The sequence below is a fragment of the Mustela erminea genome, chromosome X (assembly GCF_009829155.1).
Source record: "Mustela erminea isolate mMusErm1 chromosome X, mMusErm1.Pri, whole genome shotgun sequence".
In the NCBI taxonomy this organism is placed as follows: domain Eukaryota; kingdom Metazoa; phylum Chordata; class Mammalia; order Carnivora; family Mustelidae; genus Mustela; species Mustela erminea.
Window position 1 is genome coordinate 72,714,648 of NC_045635.1, and position 16,514 is coordinate 72,731,161.

The following is a 16,514-nucleotide window of genomic DNA, read 5'->3' on the forward strand; positions in this document are numbered from 1 at the left end:
TAATGATGTACTATATGTTGGCTAATTGAAATTTTTTATTCTTTTTTTGGCTAGTTGAGTTTAAATAAAAATAAGTAAATAAATGAAATAATCAGAGAAAGGCAAAATGCCTTATGAGTTCACTTAAATGCAAAATCTATAAAGAAAAGAAATAGAACCAATCTCATAGATAGAATAGATTATTGGTTGCAAAGGGGTGGCAGTTTGGAGGGTATGTGCAATAATAAGTTAATGGGTCAAGAGGCTCAAACTTCCAATTATGAAATAAGTCATAGGGATGTAATGTATAGCATGGTGACTATGGTCAGTAATGTTGTATTGCAAATTTGAAAGACTAAGAAAGTAAATCTTAAAGTTCCCATAAAAAGTAAATACAATGTTTTAATTTTGGTGACAGATAGTAACTAGACTTATTGTGGTGATGTTTCCCAATGTATCTAAGTGTCCAATCATTATGTCACACACCTGAAACTAAGAGAATATTGTATGTCAAATATACTTCAATAAGACAGAAAATATGAAGCCCAAAATACAATAGCACACACAGGTTGTATACACCCTCACACTCACATAAGAAAAAAAGCAAGTGTTAGGTTTCCAAGTTTCTTGCATACTTATCATTTAAAAAACAAAATCACTCATGAGAAAAAATTATGCTATGGTTAATTCTCAAAGAAAACAGATCACTATTTCATAGCAAAGAATCATAAAACTTGTATTTTATATATTTAATATATTTTGGGTGAAAATTAAACAATTCCAATTACGTTTCTAACTTAGTTTATACATGACATATATAGACACATATATACATACAAGTGTATTTGAACTGCAATTCTGCATAGAGACATTTAAGAAGTATTAAATGCTACCACTGATAAACTTACGAATCAACATGCAGAACTCTCTGGCCACTTCTTGAACATGCAGCTGCAATGATGGATTCAGGCAAACCTATAAAAACACACACTTGTATCATTTAGAATGTAGAAAAAAGTACACACACACACACACACACACACATATATATAAATACTAATAGCTGAATGCATGTTATCACTACATAAAAGAGTTTAAGAAGAGGGACACCTGGGAGGCTTAGTTGCTAAGCGTCTGCCTTTGGCTCAGGTCAGAATCTCAGAGTCCTGGGATCGAACCCCAAATCAGGCTCCCTGTTCAGTGGGATCCCTGTTTGTGATCTCTCTCTCACTGTCTCTGTCAAATAAACAAGAGAGGCTCATCCCTGTATTCAAACTTCTAACATTTATACTATCATACCATTGGATATTTGTTAAATGTATACTATTTATCCTAAAATTTTATTACATGGAGGAGGTTTTATTTTTAAATCAAGCAGTTAAATTCTTTTTTATGCAAATTTCCATAAATGAGCAAATGTCAAAATATTATTCATATAGCACTTTTTCATTTACAGCTGTGTTCACACATTAGCTCACCTCATTTTCCAAACTGCACTGAGAGTGAAGTGTCATTAGCAAAGAAAAGAAATACTGAGATGCAAATATGTTAACTTGTTGCCCTACAATTTAACATTTTTTCCTACTGTTGAAATTAGAATCTAAATCTAACTCCAAAGCCACACAGTGCCTATGAGGGGAATGGCATACATTTTTCAGTTTAAGCAATAGTTTAGCTAGTTTCAAAAGAGGCCGTTTATTGAGAACTGAAACCATCAAATGCCTAGAAGAGAATACAAGCAGTAATTCAATGGTCTATTACACAGCCATAGAAAAGGATGAGATCGAGCACTGGATGTGGTGCAAAAACAATGAATACTGTTACACTGAAAAGAAATTAAAAAAAAAAAAACTTAAAAAAATAGAAAAAGAAAAGAATGAGATCACACCATTTACAACAACATCAATGAACCTAGAGGCATTATGCTAAGTGAAATCACTGAGACAGATAAAGAGAAATACCTGTATGATTTTACTTATATGTAAAATCTAAATAACAAAGGAATAAAACAAAAAGCAGAATCAGACCTATAAATACAGAGGAAAAAACATGGTTGTCAAAGAGGAAGGGAATGGGGGTATGGGCAAAAAGTATGAAATGGAATGGGAGATACAGGCTTTCAGTTATGAAATAAGTAATAGAAATAAAAGGTACAGCATAAGGAATATAATCAATGATATTTTAATAGCACTGTATGATGAGAGATGGTAGGTATAGTTGTGAGCATGGCTTAATGTTTAGAAAAGTTGAATCACTATGTTGTACAAATGAAAATCATGTAACTATTGTCTACATGAATGAATGAATGAAGAAGCAAATACTATTTTAAAAAAGAGGCAATTTACAGGACACATTATTTCATTTTCTGGTTAATACAGCAGTTTGAAAAGAACATTAGTATTTTAGAATTAAATTGACCTACACCATAAAGTTGGTTATCATAAGGAAAATATATATTACAAGTACTAACAAAAAAATCACAAATTACCAAAGAATGGTTTCATAACATAAAAATTTCAGATGTTCACCACAGTTAATGTGGAGGCCGAGAATATCAAGGCCATCCCACCTAAGGTTTAGCCTTAGCATAAGTACAGCCATCTTAGCTCCTGCAGCCATCTCAGACCCCTATGCCCAAAGGCTGAACTTTCCCCCACCCTGCTTTAGTTCCAGTAAGCCACACCCTGCTTTGGTCCAAGAATCCCCACCCTGCTTTAGTAACAAGAACCCATAAATACCCTTGCCTTAACTAAGCTTGGGGTCCAAGTCCCAAATCCGCTGTAACGGGTATACTTGGTCCCAAGCTTAAGCTTGTCAAATAAATCCTCATGTGATTGCATCAGTCCTTGGCTCCTTGCTGGTCTCTCGGATGCGAAAACTTGGGCCCAGCAGTTAATACACTATATTGTGCACTCAAAACTGTTTCATAATTTTCTACTGAAAAATCTATCAGTTCAGTAGAAACTATTAAGGATCATTTGTATCAGTCAGACAAAGAATGTTTTGAAAGTCTAGTGCAATTCTACAGTACTACCACTGACTCACTAAATGAAGCACCCTGATCCTCTTCGATTTTTATGTGGTAGAAAAGAAACAGCACCATTTTTTGTCAAGGGCTTAAAACTACGCACTAGGCATCAAGGATTTCAAGAAAAGGGAACAGTTTATCTTCCTTATGTAAAAAGCAATATGCATATGGAAGCAAGTGACACAATCGAGCTAAAAAACCACATTAAACACAAGCTCCAGCTGCACTCACATAAGAACTAGAGTTTTCCAGTGGTTACTACTGTGGGTGTATAGTGTTTGGCTCAAAAACAAAGTTCAGACTAAATGTACTGAAGACAGCCATTAAATATCAATTACTGGAAATAAGCCATCATAGCTTTCAAATTTAACTTTGGAAAATAATTCAAACAGAAAATACAGTAAGAATTTGTGGTGTACTCCCAAAAAACAAGAGCCCAGGACCTGATGGATTCCCCGGGGAATTGTACCAAACATTCAAAGAAGAAATAACACCTATTCTCCTGAAGCTGTTTCAAAAAATTGAAGCAGAAGGAAAACTTCCTGACTCTTTCTGTGAAGCCAGCATTACCCTGACCCCAAACCTGGCAAAGACCCTACCAAAAAGGATAATTTCAGACCAATATCACTGATGAATATGGATGCTAAGATTCTCAACAAGATCCTAGCCAACAGGATCCAACAGCACATTAAAAAGATTATCCAACATGACCAGGTGGATTTCATTCCTGCTACAAGGATGGTTCAACATTTGCAAATCAATCAATATGATAGAACAAATTAATAAGAGAAACAACCACATGGTCCACTCAAATGATGCAGAAAAAGCATATGACAAAATCCAGCATCCATTCCTGATTAAAACGCTTCAAAGTATAGGCATAGAGGGAACATTCCTGAACTTCATCAAATCTATCTATGAAAGACGCACAGCAAATATCATCCTCAATGGGAAAAAGCTTGCAGCTTTCCCATTGAGATCAGGAACACGACAAGAATGCCCACTCTCACCACTCTTGTTCAACATACTACTGGAAGTCCTAGCAACAGCAATCAGACAACAAAGAAATAAAAGGTATCCAAATTGGCAATGAATAAGTCAAACTCTCTCTTCATAGATGACATGATTCTTTATATGGAAAACCCAAAAGACTCCACCCCCAAACTACTAGAACTCATACAGCAATTCAGCAATGTGACAGGGTACAAAGTCAATGTACAGAAATCAGAGGCTTTCTTATACACTAACAATGAAAATACAGAAAGGGAAATGAGAGACTCAATTCCATTTACTATAGCACCAAGAACCATAAGATACCTAGGAATAAACCTAACCAAAGAGGTAAAGGAACTATACTTGAGGAACTACAGAACACTCATGAAAGAAACTGAAGAAGACACAAAAAGATGGAAGACCATTCCATGCTCTTGGATTGGAAGAATAAACATTGTTAAAATGTCTATACTGCCTGCAGCAATCTATACTTTTAATGCCATTCCGACAAAAATTCCACCGGTATTCTTCAAAGAGCTGGAGCAAATAATCATAAAATTTGTATGGAATCAGAAGAGACCCAGAATTGCTAAGGAAATGTTGAAAAACAAAAATAAAACTGGGGGCATCACGTTACCTGATTTCAAGCTTTACTACAAAGCTGTGATCACCAAGACAGCATGGTACTGGCATAAAAACAGACACATAGACCAGTGGAACAGAGTAGAGAGCCCAAATATGGACCCTCAACTCTATGGGCAAATAGTCTTCAACAAAACAGGAAAAAATATACAGTGGAAAAAAGACAGTCTCTTCAATAAATGGTGCTGGAAAACTGGACAGCTATATGTAGAAGAATGAAACGCGACCATTCTCTTACACCGTACACAAAGATAAACTCAAAATGGATAAAAGACCTCAATGTGAGACAGGAATCCATCAGAATCCTAGAGGAGAACATAGGCAGTAACCTCTTCGATATCAGCCACAGCAACTTCTTTCAAGATATGTCTCCAAAGGCAAAGAAAACAAAAGCGAAAATAAACTTTTGGAACTTCATCAAGATCAAAAGCTTCTGCACAGCAAAGGAAACAGTCAAGAAAACAAAGAGGCAACCCACAGAATGGGAGAAGATATTTGCAAATGACAGTACAGACAAAAGTTTGAGATCAAGGATCTATAAAGAACTCCTCAAACTCAACACACACAAAACAGGCAATCATATGAAAAAATGGGCAGAAGACATGAACAGACACTTCTCCAACGAAGACATATAAATGGCTATCAGACACATGAAAAAATGTTCATCATCACTAGCCATCAGGGAGATTCAAATTAAAACCACATTGAGATACCACCTTACACCAGTTAGAATGGCCAAAATGAGCAAGACAGGAAACAACATGCGTTGGAGAGGATGTGGAGAAAGGGGAACCCTCTTACACTGTTGGTGGGAGAGCAAGTTGGTGCAGCCACTTTGGAGAACAGTGTGGAGATTCCTCAAGAAATTAAAAATAGAGCTTCCCTATGACCCTGCCATTGCACTCCTGGGTATTTACCACAAAGATACAGATGTCGTGAAAAGAAGGGCCATCTGTACCCCAATGTTTATAGCAGCAATGGCCACGGTCACCAAACTGTGGAAAGAACCAAGATGCCCTTCAATGGACGAATGGATAAGGAAGATATGGTCTATATACACTATGGAGTATTATGCCTCCATCAGAAAGGATGAATACCCAACTTTTGTAGCAACATGGACAGGACTGGAAGAGATTATGCTGAGTGAAATAAGTCAAGCAGAGAGAGTCAATTATCATATGGTTTCACTTATTTGTGGAGCATAACACATAACATGGAGGACAAGGGGAGATTGAGAGGAGAAGGGAGTTAAGGGAAATTGGAAGGGGAGGTGAACCATGAAAGACTATGGACTCTGAAAAACAATCTGAGGGTTCTGAGGAGGCGGGGGGTGGGAGGTTGGGGGAACCAGGTGGTGGGTATTGGAGAGGGCACAGATTGCATGGAGCACTGGGTGTGGTGCAGAAAACAATGAATACTGTCACACTGAAAAGAAATAAAAAATTTTTTAAAAAATAGAATTTGTGGTGTAGAAGGAACTAAAAGAAATAAAGTTTTAAATAGTTAAGGATACTTAATTCTTCAAACAGTTAAAACTGTATTGTTCTAATGTCTTCTATCTTAAGATTATCTGAACTTTTTACACCTAAAGAAATACCGTTTCTTATTAATGGAACACAGTCACAATGGTACTTTAAAAGCTGCCAAACCTCTTAGTTAAAAAGGATAACAAGAAAGAAATATGCAGGAAGTAGAATTAGTATGTTAAAGCATGTAATAATAATAGCATTAATAGTATGCCACCAAACATTAGTATAGGGCTTTATAGTTCACAGTATCTTTTCACATACATTACCTCATTTATTCCTCATCGTAATCTTGGGAGGCAGGCATTATTATCCATGTGAGAAAATGGAATGAGAAGATTAAATAACTTGCCAAAGATCAAGTAATTCAATAATTTGATATCTCGAATTCCAATTACCATGGTAAATTCACTCTCTTCAACTTGGACATGAGTCTGTGAATGAGTATTCAAGGGAAGGCCAGCAGCACAAAGAAATGGGCATAGTCTCAATCAGACCTAGTCTTGAATTTTAATTTTTCCACTTAACTAGTTATGTGACCTCACACAAGTCACTTGCCATCTCTGAGCTTTTGTTTCTTCACCTGTCAATGGGAATACCACCATTTACCTCATGGGACCAGTAAGTTATTAGAGGGTACTTGCTCTATAAAAACTACCTACTTTTATTATTGTTCAGTAAGATATTTTAGAAGAATACATTTTCATCTAAATACCACTCCAATCATACATCTACTTTTACTAGATTCCAACTCCAATGGCAAGCATTAACAAAATTACTCCTCCATGTGGTTCTATTAGCTCTTGCTCTGGATAAGCAAATAGGCATGTGGTTGTTTCCATAGCTGCAATCAACAGTCAGAGGTCATGTCTCTGGATGACAAAGCAAAGCCAAGGGCAGATTTCAAAAATGAACATGGTTTGAGTCCAAATATACAACACCAAAATAACTATCATTTGTGTTTTCCCTTAATACTTCTATCCAGACATTCCCTACTAGTTTGTGAAACTGATAGGCTAGTCCCACTTTAAATGGCAAGGGCCTATTATCTTCATGCTTAGAATGATTAAAATAAACAACTAATAATACAGTTAGTAATGTCTCCCCAAATCTCATATTTCTTCCTACCCAATTAATAAACACTAAGTTAGGTCCTTGAACAGAGGAAGCATGTGGTAGATTGTCTATACTTATTTGTAAAAGAATAAAAAAGGAAAAAAATGGGGAAAGGTAAGAGAGGGATGAAGCAGACTTTGACAGGTGGTGAGAAAAAAAAAACATAAGATTTAAAACAATTCCTAGCCTATAAGAGCTCAGAGTCTAAAAAATAAGAATTTAAAGGGATTGGGATGCCTGGGTGGTTCAGTCAGTTAAACGTCTGCCTTCAGCTCAGGCCATGATCCTAGGGTCCCTGCTCAGCGGGAAGCCTGCTTCTCCATATGCCTGCTGCTCCCCCTGCTTGTGCACAGGCTCAAGAGTCCTCTCTCTGACAAATAAATAAAAAAATCTTTTTTTTTTTAAGTTGTAGCTTTAAATTTTTTATTTTTTTATAAACATATATTTTTATCCCCAGGGGTACAGGTCTGTGAATCACGTTTACACACTTCACAGCACTCACCAAAGCACATACCCTCCCCAATGTCCATAATCCCACCCCCTTCTCCCAAACCCCCTCCCCCCAGCAACCCTCAGTTTGTTTTGTGAGATTAAGAGTCACTTATGGTTTGTCTCCCTCCCAATCCCATCTTGTTTCGGGGGCTTAAGTGGGTAGGAGAAGAATAAACGAAATAAAAAAATCTTTTTAAAAAGGAATTTAAAAGGATTAAAATAATCATTAAAACTATTAAAGGAGGGGCGCCTGGGTGGCTCAGTGGGTTAAGCCGCTGCCTTCGGCTCAGGTCATGATCTCAGGGTCCTGGGATCGAGTCCTGCGTTGGGCTCTCTGCTCAGCGGAGAGCCTGCTTCCCTCTCTCTCTCTCTCTGCCTGCCTGTCTACTGTGATCTCTTTCTGTCAAATAAATAAATAAAATCAAAAAGAAAAACTATTAAAGGAACACAATGGAAAGACACATTTCCTCTGTGAAGCAGTCACTGAAAGCTCCATAGAGCACAGGACACTAGCTGCATCTTTAAAGAACACTAGTTGTGGGGCGCCTGGGTGGCTCAGTTGGTTAGGCAACTGCCTTCAGCTCAGGTCATGATCCTGGAGTCCCGGGATCGAGTCCCACATCGGGCTCCCAGCTCTGCGGAGAGTCTGCTTCTCCCTCTGACCTTCTCACTCTCTCTCAAATAAATAAAATCTTTAAAAAAATAAATAAAGAACACTAGTTGCATCTTTAAAGATCTGTAATAAAGCAACTGAAGAATAGTACAGAAGGAAAAGGTGAAAGAAAAAAGGAAAGTGGAAGGGAGTATTCCTGGCAAAATGTGAAGGAAGAACGAAGAGGTGAAATTCAAAGGCGTTATTTGGAGCCAAACTGTGGAGTCTGAACTTGGAACATGTAAGCAACAAGGCATTTTGAAAGAATTTTAGCCAGAACAGCATGGTGAAATCAGTATTTCATAAAAAAATAACTCTGGTAGCAGCATGAAGGATGAACTTGTACAAAATTGGAGCTTTAAGTTTCAGGGGTTTTTTTCTTACTTACTACAAATACAAATGCACAAGGTTTTCAACTACAATATGGGACTAATAATATATCTCACAGGAATGTAGGAAGGAATAGGTACAAAGTCATATAAAACACCTTACACAGTGCCTCCTAGCATGTCACTGACATTCAGTAAATACTGGTTCTGTTCCCTTCTCTTCCAACCCCTTCAATAAGATTAGTTATTTGAAAAGAAAAAAAAAAATCACTTGTTTACTATTTATTTATCTTCAAAGATCTAAAAACTTAAGTTTTTGAAAAGAAGTCCATTAGGCTTTCCTATATGTGCATTACAGGCTTCTTCTATATGGTCACTAAAGAAGTTCATCCAATATTAAGTGTCATTTAAACATTCCACACTATTAAATTCATTTGTGAGGCCATATCAAATAGTTGCCAAAAGACTGTAGGAAAAATACCTAATTCTGATTGAAGACCACTGGCAAGTCATTTTTACCAAACCACACAAGTAAATATTAGCATTTCATAAGTTTGTAATGGGGGAAATTAAGGTTTGTTACTTCATGTCTTTCTTGTTGAGATTCTGTATAAAGTTGACAGCTAGAAAAAATAAATTAAAAGCTTATGGAGTCTTATAGGATCATATATACAAACATGTATAGTCCCAGAGTTCTGCAATTTTCCAAAACCTGTATAGATAAGATAGAGATGTTTTATTCTCAAATGAAGGAGCTAGGCTAAAATCAGAAACAAACAGGTATGAAATTAGTATTTTCAAGAATCTTTTTTTAAAGATTTTATTTATGTATTTGGCAGAGAGAAAGAGAGCACAAGCAGGGGGAATGGGAGAGGGAGAAGCAGGCTTCCCGCTGAGGAGGGAGCCCAATGCAGGGCTGGATCCCAGGACCCTGGGATTATGACCTGAACCAAAGGCAGATGCTTACCTATTGAGCCACCCAGGATCCCTATTTTCAAGAATCTTTTCTAAAATATTTTATAGGAATGAAACCATTATTCATTCATTTTTCAAAATCCCCCTTTAATCCAAATCCTTAATGTTGAACTCCATCTTTCACAACTATAAAATTTAGCTTAGTTCTGTATGATCTATTCTAAAAACTAAATTAGTGTCTAGAATTGATTTTTCCTGATGTTATACTTACATAAGATAAACATAAAGTACTTACACCACTCCCAGCATATTGAACAATAAATAATAGATTCCCCTGACAGAACTCTGATGACCTGGCAAAGCCCAAGTGCTTTCAGCCCAAATCATATGAAACCATAAATCACTCTTTATTTTATAGAACATTTCAAAATGGATCCCTGCTTTCTACCTTGAAAGTCATTTCATGTGTTATTTATAACCAGTGGAGACCAGAATGGAAAGAAAATTACATAGAACTAGAAAATTTACTGTAACTATTTTTTATAAAGAATAACTTTTTTTTTTTAGGAAAAAAGTACAGAACTCTTATACTGGCAAGGAAAAAAAATTGTGGGCATGACAAGCTTTTAGAGAGCCACAGTCCTTACTACTTAACCCTATGTACAGACGTTCTGCACCATTTTTAAAAAGCACAAACAACATTAGGTACAGAATTGACTAAACTGAGCAAAGAAAAAGTAAAACCACATGCTTAACTCACATAGCAGCCACTCAAATAAATGATACCGCAAATTTAAACAGGAATTGAATTTCAACCCAGGTTCAAGTAGTTTTGATCATTCTTTTAAATTCTAATTAAAAGATTCCTTTATTTACTTTTTACTGGGTACCTGGAAAAGAGAAAAAAGTGCCAGCGAAACAGCCCAAGGAACTAAGTACAGATAAAAAGAGTTCTTAAAATGACAATTATTTTAATTCACTATGACTCATACAAAATACTGAACATATTAGTAAGCATACTAATGGAGTATTTCTTCCTTCTGGGAGAAAACAGTTATTCATATTTATATAATTTTTAGAACTTTACAAAAATATATTATCCATTAAATAGTAACTTAAAATTTATGTTAACTTTTTAAAATTCAATATAGTATGACCTTTGAGTATTAAATAAATAAATAAAACGTTGTTTTAACATTCAGGGTACTTGAACTAAGTATCCAGAAAACTGGATTCTTGTTCTCAGATTTACATTAAGTAGTTGGAAAGTCATTTAACCTCTTTGGAATTTGGCTTCCTTATAGATATCCTTAGAGATAAAATGAAGGGCTTGAAATAAATGACCCATAAAGTCTGTGACCAGTTCTCAAGGGTGAATGTTAAAGGTGATCAACAACTTGGCCTCCCTTCTTGGGCAAATGACTTGAACTTAAAAAATAAAAACAGAACTCTGGGAAAATGATATTAGCAACAAAGTTGTTGACTCTCCCCCAAGATTCCCATAAAGGCTGACAGTGTAACCAAAACACCAAAACTAAACACCTACGGGCAACATCTATAACAACACTAGGTGACATCTATAAGAACGCTAGGTGAAGAAAATATGATGAACTCCAAAATACAAGTGGATCATTACAAACCATCAAGAGCTGTTAAGAGCCACATGTTACCAGAAAATGCCCATAAGAAAATAAAAGAGAGACAAATTTGTGACAGCCCTGAAAGCCAAAGAAACCCAAAATTGCTATTAGGCATTCACTGGAAACTTTGCAGGCCCTTTGAGAACAGTAGCAGCAATTGGAAGGAATTCTGCAGGCTCCAACCTATGGATGAGTGCAAAGAAACCCCTGGGAGTGCTATAGTGGTGGGGGGAGTGGGGGTGGAGGAGTTGCGACCTATAAATTTAGGTTACCAATGAAGCAAACTCTCCCTACAGATAAATCCCTAAATGAGTAACTTGTGAATCTAATTCAAAGTCAGAAAAACAGGAAAAATAGGGGCAAAGGAAAGAGAAGCTCCATACAAAACTAGAAGAGGGTAACACAGCCAGCAGATCTCAGGCTACATTGTTTTTTACTTTGTGAAAACAAAAGAGATCTAGAACAGTGATGTTATAAAAGCTACCTGACCCACACTCATTAAGAGCATATAGAAAAACTTCACTTAAAAAAGAGCAACACAGGGACGCCTGTGTTGGCTCGGTTGGTTAAGCGACTGCCTTCAGCTCAGGTGGTGATCCTGGAGTCCTGAGACCGAGTACTGCATTGGGCTCCCAGCTCCACGGGGAGTCTGCTTCTCCCTCTGACCTTCTCCTCGCTCATGCTCTCTCTCTCTGTTTTGTTGTTGTTGTTGTTGTTGTTTTTTAAAGAGCAAGAGCAACACAGAAGGATCTTGGCTGAATCCTATTCAATGTACAGTTTAAAAAAGACACAGAATAAGGAATGAAATAATATCTCAAGAGACAATGAAATAAAAACATGACAGAAAAACATGCTCACAAATTGGATAAAAACTATAACCTAACTATGGTGATAGAAACATATATATATATGAAAATGAGAAAATGATAGAAGCTCTGAAAGAACAACATAAATCAAAATTAGAAAAACTCAGAAGTGTGATTAGAGAATGGTAACATTTGAAAAGAGTGAACTGACTCAAGAGGAAATTAAAGAAAAAGATCATTTCAGAAATAAAAATTAAGCTAGAAAGAGCACTAGAGCAAGGAAACACAATGGAATAATGCCTTAGGAAAAACTCAAGATGCAAACAAGAGCATAAAGTACTGGAGTTATGCTTTAAAAAGAGAAGCCTTATTTTTACATATATATTGCAATATTTACACATAGAATATGATATCTTGAATTTACTTAGAAATAATTTGGGGCTGGATAGTATAATGAGAAGATGGGGGTATAGAGAACACAAGATGGTCCATAAATTGGTAAGTGTTAAACTGGGAGACTGGTACAAAGGGGTTATTTTAGTCTACTCTTTTATGTTTGAAATTTTCCATAATAAAAATTTTTAAAGTAAAATTTAATACTAAATTTTGGATAGCTAATGAAAGCTGGGGACTTTACCAAATAAATAATCTCTTGGAAAGGAGAGATTCGGTTTTATTTATTTATTTTATTTTATTTTACCTACATAGAGAAAAATGTATCAACTCGAGTTCTCTTAATGAAAATTTCATTAAGTAATGTAAATATTTGCTGAAGACTTATTCCATGCCAGTAAATGAAATAGGAAGATTCCACTACAATCAAGTTTTACTTACTATTCATTACACTAATATTTCTGTTTTATCTGCTTAAGTGACTAAAATGATCTTTTCACACCAAAGAATATCCCACGTGAGCTCCCTTCAGACATAATAATATTTAAACTTGTGATGAAAAAAGTTTCTTTGTTCAGCACATATTTTATTTCAAACCATACAACATTCCATAAAGCAAAAACACTTCAGATTAACTTTTAAATGTAGTCTCATTATGTATTTAAGAGGAAACTGACAACATACCATTTAAGACAATTAACAATTATTTTATCCTGCTTATTAAAAAACCCCAGTGATTGCATTGAGTTTATTAAAACAGTTGAAGGATAATTTTTTATCTAATGAAAATTACGATTTTATTGCATTAAGTATTTCATTAGGGCTGCTCCTGAAGAGAAGGCAGGGCAAAGGGCCTGTGGACAAACAGCCTGGAAAGAGGGATCTGAGAGCACCTGGGGCACAGAGAGTGGGGGGGTTATTTACTCATTTCAAGCCATGTCCTGTAGAGGCAGCGTTCACAGAACAAACCCTCCAGAAACAAAGGGACCTGGCAGATGCCATTTCCCTCTGGCTCAGACGGATGTAACAGATATACCTAGAATATTCCATCCAAAAACAGAATTCACATTCATTTCAAGTGCACATGGAACATTCTCCAGAAAAGATCACACAATTAGCCCATAAAATAAGCCTCAACAAATTCAAGATCAAAGTCATACCAAGCATTTTTCTGATCACACTATGAAACTAAGAGACAACCACTAGAAAAAATCTGGAAAGACCACAAATACATGGATGTTAAACAGCATGCTACTAAACAATGAATGAATCAATCAGAAAATCAAAAAAGAAAAAAAGTATAGGGAAACAAATGAAAATGAAAATGCAACAGTCCAAAACATTTCAGATGCTGCAAAATTTGTTCTACGAGGAAAGTTTATAGCAATAAAAGCCTACCTCAAGAAGCTAGAAAACTCTCAAATAAACCTAACCTTATACCTAAAAGAGCTAGAAAAAGAACAAAACCTAAAACCAGCAGAAGTAGGGAAATAATAAAGATTAGAGTAGTAATAAATGACACAGAAATTAAAAAAAAAAATCGAACAGATCAAGGAAACCAGGAACTGGTCTTTGAAAAAAAAATCAATAAAATTGGTAAACCTCTAGCCAGACTTATCAAGAAAAAGAGAAAGGACTCAAAATCACAAATGAGAAAGGAGAAATAACAACCAGCACCACAAAAATACTAACAGTTCTAAGAGTGTATTGTGAAAAACTACATACCAAGAAACATAAACTACCAAAACTAAAACAGGAAAAAACAAAATTTTAACAAATGAATAACCAGCAAAGAAACTGAGGTAATAATAAAAAAAAACCTAACAAATAAAAGTCTAAGAACAGATGACTTCAAAGGCAAATTCTACTGAACAATTAAAGAAGAGTTAATACCTATTCTTCTTAAACTATTCCAAAAAAAAAAACAGTAAATGAAGAAACACTCCCAAATTCATTCTATGAGGCCAACATTACCCTGATACCAAAACCAGATAAAGACAACAACAAAAATACAGACTGATATCTCTGATAAACACAGATGTGAAATCTTCAACAAATATTACTAATCTGAATTCAACAATATATTTAAAAAATCATTAATCAAAGATCAAGTGAGACTTATTCCTGGGGTACCAGTGTGGTTCAATATCCACAAATCAATCAACCTGATATATCACATCAATAAGAGAAAGAATAAAAACCATATGATTATTTCCATAGATGCAGAAAAAGCACTTAACGAAGTACAAAAACCATTCATGATACAAACCCTCAACAAAGTAAATCTAGAAGCCACATACCTCAAATTAATAAAGATCATATATGAAAAACTCACAGCTAACATCAGCCTTAATGGAGAAAAACTGTGAGCTTTTCCCCTGAGATCAGGAAGAAGATAAGGATGTCCACCCTCATCACTTGTATTCAACACAGAACTGGAAGTCCTAGCCACAGCACTTGGACAACAAAAAGAAGTAAAACGCATCTAAATGAGTAAGAAAAAAGTAAAACTCTCACCATTTGCAAATGACATGACACTATATGTATATATATATAAAACCCTAAAGACTCCACCAAAACTCTGCCAGAACTGGTAAACAAATTCAGTAAAGTCACAGGGTATAAAATCTATATACAGAAATCTGCTACATTTCTTAACACCAATACTGAAGAAAAAGAAATTAAGAAAACAATTCCATTTACAACTGCACCGAAATCAAAAAGATCCCTAGAAATAAATTTAACCAAAGAGGTGAAGACCTGTACTCTGAAAACTGTAAGACATTGATGAAAGTAATTCAAGACAACACAAAGAAATGAAAAGGCATTCCATGCACCTGGAATGGAAGAACAAATATTGTTAAAATGTCTATAGTATCCAACGCAACCTACGCATTTAATGCAATCCCTTCAAAATACCAGCAGCATTTTTCAGAGCTAGAACAATCCTGAAACTTGTATGAAAACACAAAAGACCCCAAATAGCCAAGGCAACCTTGGAAAAAAAAAGCAATGCTGGAGGCATCACAATTCTAGACTTAAAGTTCTATTACAAAGCTATGGTAGTCAGACAGTATGGTACTAGAACAAAAACAGACACACAGATCAACGGAATAGAATAGAGAACCCAGAAATGAACCTTAACTATGTGGTCAGCTAATATTTGACAAAGCAGAAAAGAATACCCAATGGGAAAAACACAGTCTCTTCAACAAACAGTGTTGGTTAAATTGGACAGCAACATTCCAAAGAATGAAACTGGACCACTTTTTTACCACACATACAAGTAAATTCAAAATGGATGAAAAGACCTAAATGTGAGCCCTGAAACCATGAAAAGTCTAGAGGAGAACATGGGCAGTAACTTCTTTGATCCAGGCTGTAGCAAGTTTTTTCTAACAGGACTCCTGAGCCAAGGGAAACAAGAGAAAAAATACACTATTAAGAGTACATCAAAATAAAAAGCTTCTGCACAGTAAAGGAAACAATCAACAAAACTAAAACTATGGAATGGGAGAAGATCTGCAAATGGCATATCCAATAAAGGGTTAGTATGCAAAATATATAAAGAACTTATAAAACTCAACACCTAAAAAAATAATCTAATTAGAAAATGGGCAGAAAACATAAACAGGCATTTCTTCAAAGATATACAGATAACCAACAGACACATGAAAAGATGCTTAGCATCACTTGTTATCAAGGAAATGCAAATCAAAAGTACAATGAGGTATTACCTCACACAGGTCAGAATGGCTAAAATCAACAAGACAAGAAAGAACAGGTGTTGGTGAAGTCTGGAGAAAGGGTTCCTCTTGCACCACTGGTAGGAATGCAAACTGGAGCAGTCACTTGGCAAAACAGTATGGAGATTCCTCAGAAAGTTAAAAATACAAATACCCTGTGATCCAGCAATTGCTCTACTGGGTATTTACCAAAAACAAACAAACAAACAAAACAACAACAAAAAAAAAAAAAACCCACCAATTCAAAGGGATACATA

General features: G+C 35.6%; 1 protein-coding gene across 1 annotated transcript in view; it reads right to left on the reverse strand.

The window, feature by feature from the left end:
- CHM (CHM Rab escort protein) overlaps positions 1-16,514 on the reverse strand; it is a 230,505-nt gene that overhangs the window by 201,768 nt on the left and 12,223 nt on the right. Inside the window, 1 exon segment of the mRNA XM_032330373.1 lies at positions 888-954. Within this exon segment, the coding sequence (XP_032186264.1) occupies positions 888-954 (67 nt within the window).